At 38.7% G+C, this 18468-nt stretch overlaps 1 protein-coding gene and 1 long non-coding RNA gene across 4 annotated transcripts in view; one reads left to right on the forward strand and one right to left on the reverse strand.

Annotated features, from left to right (window-relative positions):
- BTBD8 (BTB domain containing 8) overlaps positions 1-17729 on the reverse strand; it is a 34716-nt gene extending 16987 nt beyond the window's left edge. The window contains exons 1-9 of the mRNA XM_053984679.1: positions 17620-17729; positions 17382-17543; positions 8909-9159; positions 7916-8033; positions 4831-4920; positions 2637-2717; positions 1506-1602; positions 801-889; positions 495-597 (exon numbers count right to left, since the gene is read on the reverse strand). Of these exons, the coding sequence (XP_053840654.1) occupies positions 495-597; positions 801-889; positions 1506-1602; positions 2637-2717; positions 4831-4920; positions 7916-8033; positions 8909-9159; positions 17382-17543; positions 17620-17729 (1101 nt within the window). The remainder of the gene's footprint in view (positions 1-494; positions 598-800; positions 890-1505; positions 1603-2636; positions 2718-4830; positions 4921-7915; positions 8034-8908; positions 9160-17381; positions 17544-17619) is intronic.
- A 333-nt stretch (positions 17730-18062) lies between these two features.
- LOC128811293 (uncharacterized) overlaps positions 18063-18468 on the forward strand; it is a 64176-nt gene continuing 63770 nt past the window's right edge. For all 3 annotated transcript variants that reach the window (XR_008438289.1, XR_008438290.1, XR_008438291.1), the window contains exon 1: positions 18063-18326. This is a non-coding gene — a long non-coding RNA (uncharacterized LOC128811293). The remainder of the gene's footprint in view (positions 18327-18468) is intronic.

The raw sequence follows: 18468 nt of genomic DNA on the forward strand, positions 1-18468 counted from the left end.
TAAAGATGAAAAGGCAATCAAAAATGATGTATGCCACCATGTAACACAGAAATTGATACAGTGATTTCCTGTTTCTCACTATCCAAATAGATAATCAGAGAACGATAGGATGGCCTGGGTTCTCTAATTCCAGCCTCCCTGCTGTAGGCAGGGACACTTTCCACTAGACCAGGTTTCTCAGAGCCCCATCCAATCTGGCCTTGAACACTTCCATAATGTTGCATTATGACGTCACAACTGTCATTCATAAACATATTTTCTGTTATTATGGTGGAATTGGGTGTGATAATCACTAGACTGTGTGTCATGAAGAGTAACAATGACATTTCACATCAAAATAGTTTTTAAAATTGTTATTTTAATTGGAACTTTTACATAGTATAAATGTACTACAGATTTAAGAAACTGTATTTATGATCTCTTAAATTACATTATACAGCTAAATAAGGAAAAAATTTACATTGCTCTATTTTTCTACAAAGCACACTACTTACCAAAGAGTTAATCAACATAACAAGACAATTGTTCTGAAGTTCAGTAGGTAAATTGGCAAAGCTTTTCTCTGAAAAACATCTTGCAAAATGTTTTCCTACCCATCTGTTGAAAAGAGAGCCATTCTTAGGTAAGGAAGATGAAAAATAGTCTATCTTCTCTTGTTAGCATAAGTGATACCTCTAAAGTATTGCGAAGAAAAAACATTTAAAATGTAAACATTCCATGTGCCAAAAGAAACCCATCTTGCAAAATAAAATAATTTCAACAGAAAGCAGACAAAACCAATTTTATTTTATTTTACTTACTTCATGCAAGCAGCATATAGGTTTTCCACTCCCAGTGAATGAGCAATAGCCATGCACTCTAGTACAGGTTGCTGTTTGCCAGGAACAGGCTAGAGTTGTGAGAAAATTATCAAATTATTGTACATTTGATTTACAGAAACTATACAGAAATACAAAATCTTCAGTTCAAAGATTCAGAAGGAATGTCAGCTGCCATGGTATTTAAGTTTTTTTGCCTTTATGCAGTCATCTATTTCCACATGTCAGTAAAGCAGGATTCAGCCTCATGAGCCTAATGCATGGAAATGCTCAATTCTAAGCAAGTGTTTGCTTTTAAACCAATTTAATTGAACAGGCTTTTTTTTTCTAAATAAATGCCCATGAAACAAGATATGCAAATATATAGGATTTCCACATGCCCACCAAGAACAGTTACATTTACAATAGCACATATTAAACTATACTGAGTGTCATTTAATACACTGAATGAATCATGTGGAATACTGCTTTTAATCAGCTGGGGTTTCCAAGTGTCTATAAATAGGTGATATCACAAGCCTTACTCCCATCTATCCCACATTCACACCTGAGAACAGGGACTGTTGACTTCAGCCAACACCTTGATCACAGAGTTCTTGCTATCTTGTCACTATGATTTAGTGTTAAGTTACAGATTTGAAATTCTCAGGCTCTATAGCTCACCAAGTAGCATGAGAAGTGACATACCTTTTGGAAAAAATTGCAGTAATCTCTTTTCAAAATGTAGATAGCTACTTCTTTTAGTCCATCCAGCCCATACATGTCTGCAATGCCCAACATGTGACTGAAGAGAAAGCAGCAGTGACAGGAATGAAAAAATCCTTGTGATATGTGCATTTTCCTTACAGGACAATTTACATGCTACCTTTACCTCTTGGTTCAGTCAGAACTTAGTGCAGAAAGAGACTGATAACCAAGTGTGACACTTGCCAAAGAAAAATCTTCAAAGCAGAAACATACATGGACCTACTAATAATCTCCCAGCCATCGAGTTCAGCCTGTATAAAAACAAGCCTCAGTCTCTAGCTGGGAACTGTTTAAAAGACTCTCAGTTTCTCTATTTTAAGGATAGCAAATGAAAAAAAATATTTGTGCCAGCGGAGTTCTGGAATTTTGTAGGGTTTTTCCCAAAGATTCCATAAAATGTTATTGATGACATTCTTAAAAAGCAGAGTAAGCAAACTGTTGATTATTTTATGTAATAATCAATATCATATTTTATTTTCTATATCATTTAATTAGCTAAACATTGATATTGGGACATATTATAAACAATTCCATATTTTTAGGAAATGGTAGCATTTTAATGTTTAGTGGCAAGAGTTCATCACCTAATATATAAATGGCTTCAGAGAATAATTCAGAATTTCAGAATTTACTTCACTAATACAGGATTATGTATAAAACTGTGATTAAAAACGATCTCAGAAGAAAATGCTAACATTTACATTGATGTATATCATCTTTTGTGGATCTAAGACTAACTACTTCGCCTTTTCATCACCTTGAGTGATTATTCAAAAATAAATTAAAAATATTAACTGTTATATACTATCACACATTGTATATATTAGTCTGAAAACTAAAAGGAAGGTACAGGTCAATTGGGAATTATTTTGGTATAAACATCATCCTGTTTTTCACTCTCCTCATAGGGTATTCCAAAACCAGCTGGCACACCTTTTCCAGTAGCTGTCAAATAGATAAGATTTCTTCAACAGCTTTTTTTTTAATTTGAGTCTTCCTTTTAACTGAGAAAATATAGAACAAGCAAACAGGCACAAACTAAAATTAAAAATTAAAAAATTTGACATATACCCAACATCAACTTCATCTGGGAAGTCCAAAATAGCTCCATATATAAAATGCAAGACAACATTCATTTCTGCATGGCTTATACTGCAAAAAAGAATGAAAAAAATACAAATAAAGACATGCCCATAATAAAATGCATCACATTTCTTAGCCAATGGAAGTTGGTAAAAAAGCTGATACATCATCCAGCTGCTCTATGAATGGAAGGCAAATCATCTGAAAAAATTAAAGCAATAAAATTTTGCAATGGAGAAGTATCTAAATGGACTACATTTGGGCTGAATTTAGCAACTCAATGGATTTCCTGAAACTTTCTAACACTTTAGATCTTTAAAAATAAGTAATAAGCAGACTAATACTAATAACAATATTGCTTACACTGATAGTATTGAAGAAGGATTTTTTCATCATTGCCAAGCTCTTTACCAGCAATAAGTCAACTATTAAGTAACTATATATTTTAAAATGGTTTTATTATAATTACTCTAACTCTTTATTTTATGATATATTTTTGTTCGTGCAACACTAAAATATATATTTAGAAGTTTTATTACAATGCTAAGTAGAAATGTTACTCAGAATATTTAGTCTTTATTCAGATTAAGAAAGCTGGCAGACCTACACAGCAGTGTTTGCATCCTTTCACAGTCCCATCTTAATGCAGAAAGGCACAGACTGCCTCGATGGTGGACATGATCTGAACAACACTGTCTTGTACTTGTGCACATACATTTTTGTGTGCAATCTTCAGGACCCACAAGTGCTGTGTGCATGAGTGTAAATGGAATATTCATGCAGAGCTAAGACCCTTTAAAACATCAGACGTGTTTAAGCAATTGACATCGATGACTAAAAGCAAAAGGAAAAAAACCCAGCAACATGAAAGAAGCAAAATCAGCACAGCTGTCTCCCTGTATAGCAGGACACACAACAGCCATAAAGTCAGTGAGGAGGAGTTTCCCCACAGTCTTGACAGCTGTTACCTTAAGCAGAATTTTCATTATTTCAGAGTAAGCCATATGTACTTCATTTATAAGTGTTGTAGAAAACAGCATAGAAACCAGCACTAAGCAGAAAAGTGAACTGGAAAAGGTAAAATTATGCATATGACTCATAATAACAAATTATGAGGCATTGGCATGAGAATAGTCTCGTATAAGGATTCAGTACTTCTCAGGAGAATGCCTCTACTGAAAGATAAGGATAAAATTTGTTAATCACAGAGAAACCAATTACAGAGAGAGAAGTGTGACCACCAAAGTAATTGGTGACTATCAGCCTTTAAAACACCATAAAAACTAAGGAATAAATTAAATTGCAAATATATTGTTTTATAAGGATTTGGAAGTATAACCAAATCAACAGATAACCTTTCTGATTTGGCAGCAGCATTGTTACACTAACAGGAAACTAAAGTGAACATTTAAGAAAGTATTACTTGGCCAAGAGATTTTACATTAACACAAAGCAGTTACATTTTGCAGCACTCTAAGGTACACAGTTCTTTCTGAAGAAAACTGAGTTGGCCAACATCATGCGTGAAAAAAAAAAAGCTAACATGTACATGGATCAGTACTCCTTTGCTTTTAAAAGAAACTGAATGTATTTCATTAGAGTTTTCTGATACTGAAAAGAACTACCCTGGCAATCCCCAGCTTATTTATGAAGTCTTAAGTATTCATCCTACAGTGACAGCTCCATTATTCTCACACAGAAAGCCAGGGTGAACAAGCCCACTAGATAAAATTGCTTCAATATATGCTGCTGAAATATCATAATTAAACACTATTTAGGAAATGTTATTTCTCTTTACGTTGTAAATATACTTATTGTACAAATAAATATGAAAATTACATTGTTCAGACACTCACAGTATTTTTCATGACATGTACAACAAGAAGTGAAAGAAAAGAATTCTCAAGTAGATTGTGAATATTAAAACATACTCTACACAAAAGGATTAGTGCCCTTTTGTTGATGAAAAAGACTTTTCTGAATCATCTGACAATATTAACAAATACACTACACACAGTTTCATCTTGAAGTCAAAACAGTACTCAGGAAATGTACCAGGCTGGAGAAAAGTGTCAAGGCACATTAATCTTCAGGCTCTGTGCACAGCACAGTTGTTACATACTTGCAGCAATTGTAAATTGCCTACCTTTGCTCCCCCACGACTTGCAGAGACAACACTTACCCTTGAAGAGTGATGTGCTCTTGAGAGCTCTCAGCCCAACTTCCACTCAGCATAGCAGCAAAGTAACTAGATCTGGCACATAAAATGGCCCTGAGAGAGAAAAAGTAAACATTATTCCACTACATACAAATATTCATGATGAGACACTTTGATAACATTGACTTAAATCTTTGCCCTTTATGCATTAAGGTATCAGCTGTGTACTGCATGCCTTTTCTCCCAGTATGTCTGCAATTTCAAAATATGCTGCAGAAAAAACCAAACAGTACTCTATAAATTTTTCAGTTAAAGCTTGTTTTTAATACGACTTTGAGATTCACACAGAGGAAATCTATTACCACAAGCATCTTCCTTTTATATAAAATTTCACATTTATTTCTCCTGTGTTATTTACCAAATAAGACTAAATAACAGTTATTCAATAAAGTAAATAAATATTTTATACAGCCCCATTATAAATAATTATATCCTGAACATCTTAAATTCTTCTTATATTACAAAATGTGTATTTATCAAAATTATAAGTATGTAATGTCTTGTATTCAGAATTTGCTACTTACCACAAGTCAAACAAAACTTGATACTAACACATTCTAGGACAATATGATGTGTTTTTACAACAAGAGCTATCAGCTACTTCTGTTTACACTTACTGCCCTTCTATATTTAAAAGGCATATAACTGACCATAACGGGACTAATTCAGTTTACTACTACATCCATAAAAGAGAATAAAGAAACCCCAGAGCTGCAGTCTGTAGCTCAGTATCTCTACCACTATCAGGCTTCAAAATATCAGGTAAGAAGACCTTTGCAACAGGACTCTTAAGGTGGAAGTGCAGTGGCAGAGAGGAAGACAAGATAGTGGATGAAAACTGCTTTGTGATTTCAGTTTTCCAGATCCACACCAATTATAGCATGAGCCTTTATGTATCTTATCTGGCTTACTACAGCCACAGATAATATTCTCATACATAGAATTTTTTCATGACACTTTCTAAGCTTCCTATTATTTCTAAAATTAGCTTATGTTGTGTATTTCCTGTGGCAGAAAAAGCAAAATGTTATGCCAGGCTTGAGAATCCTTTCTGTTACATGTATTTGTCTCTTAAAATGGTTCTGAGCACTTTGATTTTGCGTAGGAAGAAGCATGAAGAATACTATTTATGGTCTCTTTTACAGTCATTTTATATTCTGAATTCTCTCATCTGTCCTCCCTCCTCCTGCTTCAGAAGTCTCAATACCTTAAATTAGAACCTTCTCGCACATTCCTCCTGTGAGTCATCCAGCAAAAATAATAACAACAAAGCTTTTACTGAACATTTCCTATCTTAGTGAAATACGTCCACATGTAAATGGGTATTACATCCTAACCTGAAGTGTATGAAATTCTGGGTACACACACAATCTTTTGTTTATAAGATACAATAACACAATAGAGATATGGGATACACTTATCTCCAGTTTTTTATTCTGTTCCAAATGAATTTTGGTAATGAACAGTGATCAGTCAAGTTCAAGGGCATAGTTAGAGTGGGTATTTCAAAGACTCATTTTAAATAAGACAGGTACTCAGCAGAATATGGACAAGTATGCAGTACCTAAATTTAAATTTTATCAGCATATATTTATAAAATATATTGAGATACCAAATTATTTTGCAATAAATTTATCTGTGCTTTCCTACAGTGATGGCCTTAGTGCCAGTTTTATTACCAACCAAATCTGACTTGCTTCATGCAGAGCTCTGTAAGAATGCAACACTAGGAAGACATAAACCAGCAACACTAAAGTCTATTGGAAGTTCACAGGACTTCATGAGAAAAGTAAGGAATACTGACACAAGTGGAAGACTCTGGGGGCCTAGCCTGTCTCCAGTTTGAGAACTTAAAAAAAACCCTTACAGTAAATAAATCATTCTGGTGCTTTTACCACAATGAAACTGAAAGTTCCATTGCCTGTATTAGCTCCTACTGTTCACATGACCCAGGGCTAAAACGAGCTCAAGTCCTTTGCCTGTTTCAGAACATCCTTGTTTTCTCTATGATTTACTGCCATATCTTTTGATGCTAGTTAAACTAGATACATAGCTCCAGGCAGCAAGTGGCCTAAATTAAAGAAGCTCTGCTGATAGAAGCTCTTTGTTGCACTATTTTTCCTGCATTAAAGCATTTGTTTCTCAAACTTATGTATCTGAGAACATCTAATGTAGACCAGAAGAAACATTCCTTACTACACTTCATTCTGAAAATGTAGCATATATCCAAATACCCACATAATTATGATATTCCTTCTCTATAGATACTGTAATGTCAGTAACAAACTGCCACCCCCAGTTTTGTGTTGAGAAAGTACTAGAAGTAATGGAGGGTTTTTATAGTCCCTCTCAGTTACTTAATATACTCAAAGGGAACAAAATACATGCTGTCTAGTTTGCTATCTCAAATGCAAACAGACTTATATCAAAGGTACGAGCAATGGTACTGACACTTTAATTTGCTTTCCCAAGCCACAGGTGTACAATAAGCCAAAGTTCTTAAACGGTCTTGGACTTTTGATCTAGGAAAGGCTCCTGACAATCCTTACATCTACAAAAGTGAAGCAATGAAAGTAAAATCAGATTTTGTATGCACAGATTCTGCAGAGCCAAAACAAAAATTACTACTCCAGAAATTTTCTGCCTATATGGAAATTTTATTCAGCATTAAGAACTGAACAGTTTATTAGTAGATTTTTTGTTTTCTTTACAGATCACAGCTTCTTTTTATTATTTTGTATTTCCTATATATATAAAGTTAGGAAAAAAATCTACAAGTATTTCCATGAGTATATACTCAATATATGAGATTACAGTGGCAATCTTAGAAGTGCTAAAAGCACAATTGTTTTCAAAATAGTTGCTGTTGATGATAAATTATATTCATTAGTATCAAAGTAGAGCCACTCCACACATAAGTCCTAAAAGCTGTAACAGTTCACAGCTAGAGACCAGCACCAGCAGTAACTTCCTACAGATTACAGTAACAGCAGCATTTTATACCAGATGTTATTGATTGAAAAACTTTTTACTGTAAATACTTATGTACCTGTGAGCTTGAAAATGCTTGCCTTCTACGCAAATATTAATATCTGGACAACAGCACTTCTTGTAGAGCATCAATAAGTCTTCTCCTAACACAGACGCGGTTTCTACTTTGGAATCACCTGCATATAGGGGAAAAAGCTGTTTTCAGTTTGTAAGGTGTACAAGAGACTATTGACAGTGCACAGACAAAATAATAGAAAAGAATCTGGCATAATTAAATTTTTTATTATTGCATATTCAAGCTAGGTTTTTCCTTGAAAACTTTTCCAAACATTGCCTTTTACTTCTTATTTTGACTTATCAGAAACTCGACCAATGCTCCCTATTTGGTATCTACAGAAGACGTGCTACAGCTATTCTTTCTTAAGATTATGCACCCAGTTCATTCTTTTCTGCAGAGGTCTGGCACCTCTGCACTGAAGAAGAGCAGCCCCTGAGGAAGTCTGGGGGCATGCAGTGCCACAGGTCCCACCTGAACAGATGTGCTGCTTGAGCCTGTGTCACTGACACAGCTGTAGCAGCCAGCACCTCTGGGGAAGATGCAGTTGAACGCTTCCTTGTATGATTTCATTCAGAGCTGTAGTATGGAAGATTCTGACAGGTTCCAGAACCCTCCTAAAACAACAGTGGAACCAGTGCAATTTGCTAGGAAAGAAAAACAAGGGAGATACTCTGCTGTGTGGAAGTCCCACATGGTGAGAGAGGAGCTCACTGTATTCCAGGGAAAAGACAGGACGTGGTGATGACCATGCCTGATGCCTGGCAACTCCAGATTTATTACACCACACGTTGGCTAGGAACTGTGCCTGCCTAACTTCTGCAGCAATTCATTTCTTCTAAGTGTGAGATCATGAGGAGGGCCATAGAAAAGACTATCCATGACAGCTGTGCTGTAACAATAGTTTTAATTTTGCCTGCATTTTCACAACTGTAGAAATATTTCAACAATTATTTAAAAGATAAAAAGAGAAAAAAAGTTTAATTCCAAACCTACCTGCAGCAGCTTTGTCGCTTTCTGCATCAATGACTGCTTCTGGAATTTCTTCCTCAATACCAGACACACAAACAATTCCTTTCTGCACAGCTCCACTTGGAGTATTGTGATCAATTGGTGTTCTTTTGCTTTGTCCAAGACAATTTACATTTTTTTGAACGTTCTGAAGAGTAGTATTGTTGCTTTCTTGTATTTTCCTCATAAACAGCTCCTCAATTTCTTTAAGATTTATATCGGATGAATATAGAATCCTAGAATATGACACTAATTTTTACTATCATTTTTCAATTGAAGAAAACAAATTTAAAAATTACTTAGTTTTATCTAGCAAAATTTATGACCAGAAAACAAAGAGTTGGACTCTCTAGTGCTTAAAAAACTCAACCTTTTAAAAAATGTATCTCTAGAAACCTTATTTCTGCAAATGCTTCAAGAGCATAAACAAGCATCACAAAGTATCAAAACATTCTAACATCAAGATTACAGTAAAAAATAATAAAAATTGTATAGAGATATAAATTAATTGGAGAAATAAATTTTAATTTCAACTGAAGCACTTAAAGCACAAAAATTTGCAGTTAAGATTACCCAAGAAATTTCACTTTGCCTATCTAGTAATTCCAGCTTCCCACTTCCCCATCTGTTTCACCAGCTTATTTTTGGCTCAGGATCTGGAAAGGCTAACAAAGCCTGCAGTCTGTGACTGCAGAGATCTCACATTTATAGAAACATTCTGCACTCCAGCACAGACAACATGTTTTATCCTTGGCTTCATACCATCTAGATGAAGTTAACAAAGTTTAACAGAAGAGCTACAGTTCTTTGGATGTAGCAGAAATACTCAGAGATCTGCTTTAGTTACTCACTCCATGGCAAAGAGGCTTTTTTTAAATACTCAGAGAACAGTTACTTGAGTGTATTATTTGAACACTGTACTCTGATGGGGCAGAGAAAACATACAAAGAAATCATCTTCCTTCTTGAGTCCTGTATTTAAAGGATTGAGATAGGTAGAATTTTTTTTGTCTATGTGATACAGGTCCCCACCAGGAGAGAAGAAGAAACAAGAATATAGGGAATATTTTGTTAAATTTTCAAAGCCAGCACCAGGAAAGGATGCAACAGGAACAATAAGATTTCACATGGAAAGGGTAAGATCAGTGGACCCTTTTCACATAGGATTTTAAGGTTGTTGTGTATGTGTGTGCTTTCAGAACTCCTAAGCTATGAGCTGACCATCTATTGCTTTTCATATTTAAAGTGCTTTCCAACCTAGCATAATAATAGCATGAGGGAAAGACAAGTAAAACCATGCCATATTACCAAGAATAGGAGCAAAAGTTGTTTGATGGAGCAGGGAGACTTTGCAATTCTTTAGCAAATTCAAGACCACAAGTTCCACACATTTTTCCCCATTCACTGTGCTGCACAGTAGGTAACATCTGTGTTTTACAGCTCTAAGGCAGTAGGAATCATGAATAGAAATTCAGAGTAGAAACCCAGTTAAAGCTAGAGAATTCAAAATTTCACAGAAGTATCCTGAAGTTTTGTCTTCAAGTTTTTTGTCCACATTAGAGCTTCCAAGAACTGTCACTTAAAGTCACACAGACAATGCCAGTACTAGGAAAAAAAAATTCAATAATTCACACTTATCCCTCCATCTTCACCAGATGTAAGCAAATACCACAATTACTCAAGTCCACTGGTCACATACTGAATGTAAAAACTGCAGGAAGAGTTTGCTGGAAAAAAAAAAAAGCCATTGAACATGTTAGGCTAAATTTTAACTGGAACTTTTCTTATTCACCTTTCTGTCACTACAGAGCTTTTGCATATTTAACATGTAGACAGTACAAATTGACTTTGAGGGAGAAAGAAAACTAGCAGCAACAGATAAGAGTGTTTTAGCATAAATTAATTATTTTAATATTCTTACTTACTTTCTGCAGTAATGGAAAAACATCCATAGGGAATCTCATAAGCTAGGCAATGAAGCAACAATCTCCTGGGAATGCTCAGGGTAATTTCAGAGAATCTACACAAGAAACCTCAAGAATGCAAATAATTTTGTTATCACTAGGCTTCAGTCAATAAAAACGGCATCCTTAGCTCAAGTAGGAACTCAGTAAATAAAACAAATAAAGTGGCATTTTAAAGCAGAACTAAGTAACTGGTTTCTGGATCTGAAAAAGTTAGTTCTATTTTAAGTAAGTTTTTTCCTGTAAAAAGTCAGAAACCTTGACTCTTTCAATTAACCTTTAAAATCCAGTCACATTTCTGGATTTATTACTTCCAGAAAATCATCAGGTTATCTTAATATTAGAGTTCTGCTGAAGACTGTAGATTTACTACTCTGAAAGACTCATGGGATGCATCCACCATTTTGCTTCACACACAGCAAATTTATTTTGGCACATCTTTTAGAAATGTCCTTTTTTTCTCAGTAAATCCCATTAGATGTTTCCAGAATGCAAGATTCTGCAGTTTTCTATAACCTGCTATAAAAAACTTTGCTTGGCAGTGCCCTGTATTTCATAGGCTCTTTTCTATAGCAGAGTGAAGTTTTCTAGACTGTCTCCTCCAGAGTATTGAGTCTTGCCTTTTTAGCATAAATAAAAGCTAGGGAAATCTGGCATCCTTGGACCTTGGAGCTCAGATGGTTTAGTGATAATGTAAAATCATCTCTTCAAAGCAGTTGCTTTAAGAATCCAGGACCCTTACTGCAGAATTGTATTAGGAATAGTTTTTAAAAACTGTTCCAAACTACTTGAGCAGGCATCATTCAATGTGCCATCCTAGTTTTGTTATCTAAAGATCAGAAGACAACAATTCTGTAAAGTTATAAATCTCTTCTTTAAGTGAGATAGAGGTGTATCATCACACGATGATCCCCAGAGCCTTCTCTTTTCCAGGCTGATGAACTCCAATTCTCTCAACCTGTCTTCATGGGAGAGGTGCCCCAGCCCTGTGACTAGCTTCATTGCCCCTCTCTTGACTCATTCCAGCAGGTGTTTCTTAAGCTGGGGGCCCCAGGGCTGGATGAGCACTCCAGGTGGAGTCTCAGGAGAGTGGACCAGAGGGGGCAGAGTCAGCTCCATCCACCTGCTGGCCACGCTGCTTCGGATGCAGCCCAGGCTAGGGTTGGCTTTCTGGGCTGTGAGTGCACATTGCTGGCTCATGCTGAGCAACCACAACTCTGAGTGTCACCCTCCAGCCAATTCCTTATCCACTGAATGGTCCCTCTGTCAAACCCAAGCCTCTCAAGCTGAGAGTCAAGGATGTCATAATAACCAGATTAACACCAAAGTATCTTCTGTACCTGTACGAAATACCATATTATACAGTTTTACTTAAACAGCTACCACAATTAAATGCCAAAATGAAACCCAAATCTGTTTACTTCTATTAATAAAAATAAAACCAATATAGGAAGCCTCTGAACCACTGCATACCCAGAATTTTAATGCACCCACGTCTAGCAAACCCAACTGCAGCAAATACTCTCGTGAAGTGCATTTCAATCTTGGTAGACTTGCAAAGCTATGTCAGCAATACACCTAAAGCAGGGCATCTTCATTGTCTAAGCACCTCATACACACAACTTCAACTTACTGTAACCACTAACTCCATTTCCCTTTAGATTTGCTAAAAGTACTATCTGCTTGATTTCTGCAGTCAAGATGGTTGTTTTAACTTAATGGATTTCTTAAAATAAGTGTTTCAGTGAATTTCTTCTCAGGAGATGCAACATCACTTCCTTTACTGCCTCACACAGGTGCTGATTAGATTTTCTAATGTCTTGTGAAAGGTATGCATTTCAGAACAATCTGACCCTTAAATAGCCATGGGCCCAGTGAAAGGTTTCTAGCCCTTTCTCACAGACTGTTTTTCTCCTTTGGGCATAAATCCATTGCATTAAGATATTACGTTTCCAAAGCATTACACCCCTACTGAATATATTGTGACTTGACAGTTCAGCTTCTCATCTGAGAAACTGAGATTAGATACAAACATGGATCAAAAAAAATCCAGTAAGAAAAAAGACAAACTTACTGTTTCTATGTATGTGGAAAGGAGATAAAATTGCCATTGTCTAGCATGTGTTTAAAGCCCGTTTTCATCAAAATAAACAAGCCATCGTGGTGAAGTCTTTCTTTCTCCAACAGGATATAGCATAAAATCTAAGATACAAGCTTCATATTGTACCTTACTTATTTCCCTCCTTAGCAAAGTCTAAAAGTCTTCACAATGACTAAATTAGCTCATATTTATAACCACAAAAACCTAACTTGGTGCTGTAGTAACAAACTGAGACCAGAGAAAATGGTCGTAAGAATAAATGTAGGAAAGAGTTAAAACACTAGGTATTCAAGATGAGCAGATTCATTAATTTCTTAACTTGGTTCACAGTAACTTGTTTTCAACTTTGTCACTTCTCACTGTTAGACTAGAAATAATTTTTAACAGAGCATTTTAATTTCCACAATTCAGGATTTATTGTTTCACAAAGTTTAAGACAATTGCATCACATCTCCCATATTGCCACATTTGTAGGGCAAGGTTTGTTAATTTTAGTTGTTTTGGGAGAAATTATTTTTTCAGCTGTACTGCTGATTCCCTTATGTCTTAATGCAGGGAAAAGAATAGTTGTGCCAAAAAATCCACCTGCAAGTGCCACTAAAAGCCCTTTTTGCAGCTGATTTGTTTTCAAGTTCCATGAATCAGTCATTTAGAGAAGATACTCCTTGCATGGTAAGGTACACCGCATCAATAGGCACAAGTGATAAAAGGATAAAAGGGAAGGATGGTATCAGAACAGTCTGTATAAACCACAAAATTCCAAGAACACGCGAGGCAGGCTATTCTTCTGAAATAAAGTAGTCTGCAACCATAACCACTAGGGGCAATACACAAGCATTGATATTAACAGTACGACTGCTGAGGTATAAACATAAAGGAATTCAGTATATGTAGCATAACTCAGATTTGTTTCCTCCAAAACAGCCATTATCCAATGGGGACTGTGACAATCCAGCAATTGGGAAGAAACTCATAGACAATTTATTTAGAGAAGCATTTCCCTTTTTCACTACTTTATAATCCAGTGTTATCCAGTGGAACTCTAACTGGAAATTGTATTTAAAGAAAAAACATTCACAAACATTCTGTTTGGTGTAACTCCTTTATGAAAAGCTCACATGCAGGAGAATAGCACGCTGGAAATAGTGCTAATCCATCACTTCTGTAGTGTCAGTATGATGCTGTGTAACTTTAACAGGTACCCCACCTTATGGCTTGGGTTTTTTCTCTGTCCACAGGGAAGAATCTGATAGACATGAGCAACACTGAGTTTGCAAGAGGTGTGGCTAGGTGACAGATGAAAGGGGAACAGTGCTGTAGGGTATCTGTTGTATTCATAGCAGTCACCATAGCTGAAGATTTTTATACAAAGGAAAGGTGTGCATACATAGACTCTACAGAAAGAAGTTATTGCCATCATGCTGTCTAGAGTTTACCTTCTAAAAGGTTTCTGCCTGCACTTAAGTGAGATGTAGCATCCTTGTCCTGCCTGATACAGAATTCTACAAGCGTAACACGGTCGAAGGCTTGGCTGGTCTTTAAATCAACTGCTGGTATTGCAAACTAACCCCTGTGGCAGTAACTGTCACAATGACAATCGGATTCCTTTGTATTTGATTGTATTTATTGCTTTTTAACTGGATCTCACTGTCATTTGGTCCTTCTCTGTCCTTCCTTGCATCAGACCCTCTAATAGAAATATTAAGAGACAATATCTAGATTTCCATTGCTAAAGCAGTATTTTGTCCAACTGCAAGAGAAAATAAAAAGCAGTTTGCCTCTCAAACAGGCAAGACAGTAATGATCTAATGATTTGTGACAGACAGCCATCCTTCAGGGATGGCTAAGTTTCTCTTCTTGAGGCACACTCTGCAGAACCCTGCCTAGGCAGGCATCTCCAGCCATCAATGTACTTGCAACTGTTGACATTTTTCTAGCTGTGTCCTGAAGAATGACAGAAGGCTATTGGAGGGCAGAGTCAATATGAACTTCACCAGCAACAAACACAGAATGCATAGTGTCTACAGTATGAATTCTGCACGTCTGGGGACTAGCAGTTTCTTCCTGGTGTGCTCAGATAGTGCAGATGTACAGAGGGAAACACTGCTTAGTTGCTCATCTACGTCCTGCTGAGGCTATGCAGAAAGATCAGCATGAAGTTTACTGTGTCCTATCTCCTGCTCAAAAGAAGAGGGAAGAGGAGCTGCACAGCCTTCAGCACACAAGTGACATGTAGTCCATCTCTCCTGATGAAGAGACAGAGGCCCACAGGAAGTGTGCCTCACTGAGAGGGAGGCCAGATATAGCTCGTGAGAAAATAGTCCCCAAATCCCCATGGAAAGATAAGTCTTACTCGGGAAAATGAAGTTGAATACAAACAGGAAAAGGAATGAGATTTTGTTATAGCTTTGATGAACTCTGCAATACTATTACTAGTATTCTACTTCTCCATATATACAAGAAACCAGAATTTTTGTAGAAGACAGTATTTTTCTCTCAGGAGCTCAGCTACAGGTCTCTGTTACAACTCATCATGGCCATTTACATGCTCCAAGAACTAGGCTGGCTTCCAGTAAAACTAAAGCTCTCATTTAAGGCACTGTTTTGCACTTACAAAGATCTAATTAATTTGCATCTTAACAATAAGAAACCACTGAGATTCAACAGCCACTGATACTAGTTGATCATCTGAACAATGGATTAGGTTCTTTTCAACCAATCCTTTCTTTGGTCCAAATAAGTTCAAACTTCAGTGCACTCTAAGCATGAATCCCCACAGAATGTGCTGGGTTAGAGGACTCAAAAGGTGAAGTATCAAACAGCACCAAAAACTAAATTAAGAAAAAGCAATTATCTTTTCACTGTGTGTAAAGCACATTTCATACACAGATTAGAACATATGGGGAGGTTCATCTGAAGATTCTAAACTCACTGCGAAAAGATACAAGGTTTACAATTAGTTGAGCTGAGTTTAAAGGTATTTTCCAACACCATGCATTTTGGAGAACACGCAGAACTTCAGACATCATTTCTTGCTTTACAGCAAACCCAGACAAAACTGAAAGCAAGTATCAGTAACATATTAGGAATACAAACCCCTGATATAACAGTATATAAATAATTATTCAGAATAATTGTTTCAAAATTAATTTGATTTTTTTAAAAATTGCATTATAATACTTCTCCATGAAATTCTTCTGTAACACCACTTAGATGAATGTGAAAGAAATGATATCACAGTAACGATGAAATCAGGAAAAATACAAGACAAAACCGATGCTGTTTTGTTTCTTACCACTTTTGTTTTGTTAATACTCCTGCCAGGTTGTGGCAGTAACCCAACAAATGCCTGGTAATCAACCTGCTCCACTACAAGGATTCTATGTTTCAGATGTTATTCTGGGCTCAGAAAGTTTTCTTTCATAATTAGGTGATGTTTCAAGCACTAAACTTTAAAACTACAACACTATCCTGTTGCTGTTGGCAACAATCTCAGGAGCCTGCAAGTACCTACATTTTCTAGGCACATCCTGAATTCATGTGAAATTCCAGAATGATTTCTTTCTACCACTTTGCTCCCGGTGCAATCCTGTAAGTGCCGGCTGGCTCTAACACCAACTCTTTTTTTAGGGAAAGTAGGTGGCAACACCAAAGCTTTGTTACAGAAAAACAGTTCTTTGAAAAAAGGATTAGAGGAACTTACAAGAAGGAGGATTGCAAGGTCTGGTGGCAGCACCAGCCAACACCCCTCATGTAACTCACCTAAGGTTTGGAGCAAGACATAAGAAATGTTTCAGATGTGGCAATGGGAAAAAAGCTGGCAGTGCAAAAACATGCTGGCCCTTGCACTAGTCCCTGGGGAGCAGCCAGCCCACACACCTCCCTCTGGGATCCCAGTTTGCACCAAAGCCATGCTGTGTTTGGCCTAGCCCATGGTTCACTAGGACTTGAGAGATGAGGTCTGAACTTAATGTATTTTCATCCAACTTGCTGAAGTTCTCCTAGATTCCTATATCCATAACTTTTTCAACTATGAGCTGAGTGTGGATTTTATTTGCTGTTTTCATTTGGGAATCTTGCTAAAAAGGGTTTTTGTAGGCACAGACAATCTCAAAGGATTTTTACTGTTTTTTTCGCTTTTTCTATTACAGATCCTTTACATACCATAAAAAAAGCACGCTAAGGTGGAAAGTACAGCCACGCTAAAGGGCAAAGGCAAAGGGAAAGGAAGAAGTTACAGAAAAGTCCTCTGCAAACTCTTCAGGAAGGCTGTGAGGGTACTTTGAATGGGAAAAGCTTTAAAACACGTGCTGCCACTGGGAAAAGAAGAGCCAGGACACAAGAGAGGTGATGCCGCGGCCAGCCCATCAATCCCGCCGCGGCCGCGCACTCACCGCAGGAATTCCCGTAACTCCGCGGGTTCCAGCTGCAGCTGCCCCCCGGCCAGATGTTCGCAGACCAGCGGCGCCCGCGCCAGCAGCACCGCCCGGTGTGCCCGCACCTCCTCGTCGCCGACTTGCAAGGTCACGTCGGAGTGGGTCCCCTCCGCCAGCAGCCTGCGGGACGGCACCGTTACCGCGTGTCCCCGCCCCGCCCGGCGCCGCCCCGGCTCGGCCGCCGCCCCGCGCCCACCTGTCGAGATCCTGCCGGAGCTGCTCGGCCAGCGCCTCCTTCAGCCGCTGCCGCTCCGCCGCCGCCGGGCCGGGGCCCTTCGGCGCTGCGCCGCCGCCGCAGCGCGCCATGTGCGGGCCGCCACTCCGCCCCGCGCCCGGCACGGCGACAGACAGCGGGGCGGGACTGGCAGTCGGTGCCTTGGCGGCGAGCAGCACCGGGACAGCACCGGGACGGCGCTCGGGCCGCGGGCAGTAACCGGCCCCGGAGCGGGAGCGCCGCGGGACCCGCGCCGCGCGCGGGGCAGGGCCAGCAGCGGCCTCCGCCAATGAGAGCCGGCGGATCCCGCCTGGCCCCGCCCCCATCGGGGAGGCCCCACCCTCCCTTCGGCTTCCCTGCTGGGGCGGGGCCTCAGCCGGCCGAGCGCGGGTGCCGCCGGGAGTGCGCCCTCTGCCGGCCGCCGCTGCGCCCCGCACTCGAGGGCCGCTCCCGCCGCGTCCCCGAGCGCGGCTCCCTCGTGTGAGGGGCCCGGCGTTCCGCGGCCGCCCCTGCACCTGCCGCAGGGAACGAAGCGGGGCGGGCTGCGGCTTCCGGGCAGCCGGTGCTCTGCAGGAAAATCCCTACTCCCCAGCACTGTCTGTCTTGCCAAAGCAAAACTGCTGCACGGGCGATAGAAGTCTCTCTGTGCCGCCTCCTGAAACAAGGGAGAGCCCTTCCAGTTTCACAGTGTAAGTAAGAGAAGCACATAACCATTTAAGTTGATAAGTGCTGAAAGCATTCAGGGAAAAATGCTTGAAAGGCAGGTACCAGTGGTGGATGGAAAGAAGCAAGTTCAACACCACTGTCGTGATCCTGAGGAGACTCTTCTGG

Source organism: Vidua macroura, chromosome 9 (assembly GCF_024509145.1).
Source record: "Vidua macroura isolate BioBank_ID:100142 chromosome 9, ASM2450914v1, whole genome shotgun sequence".
NCBI classification, from domain to species: Eukaryota; Metazoa; Chordata; class Aves; order Passeriformes; family Viduidae; genus Vidua; species Vidua macroura.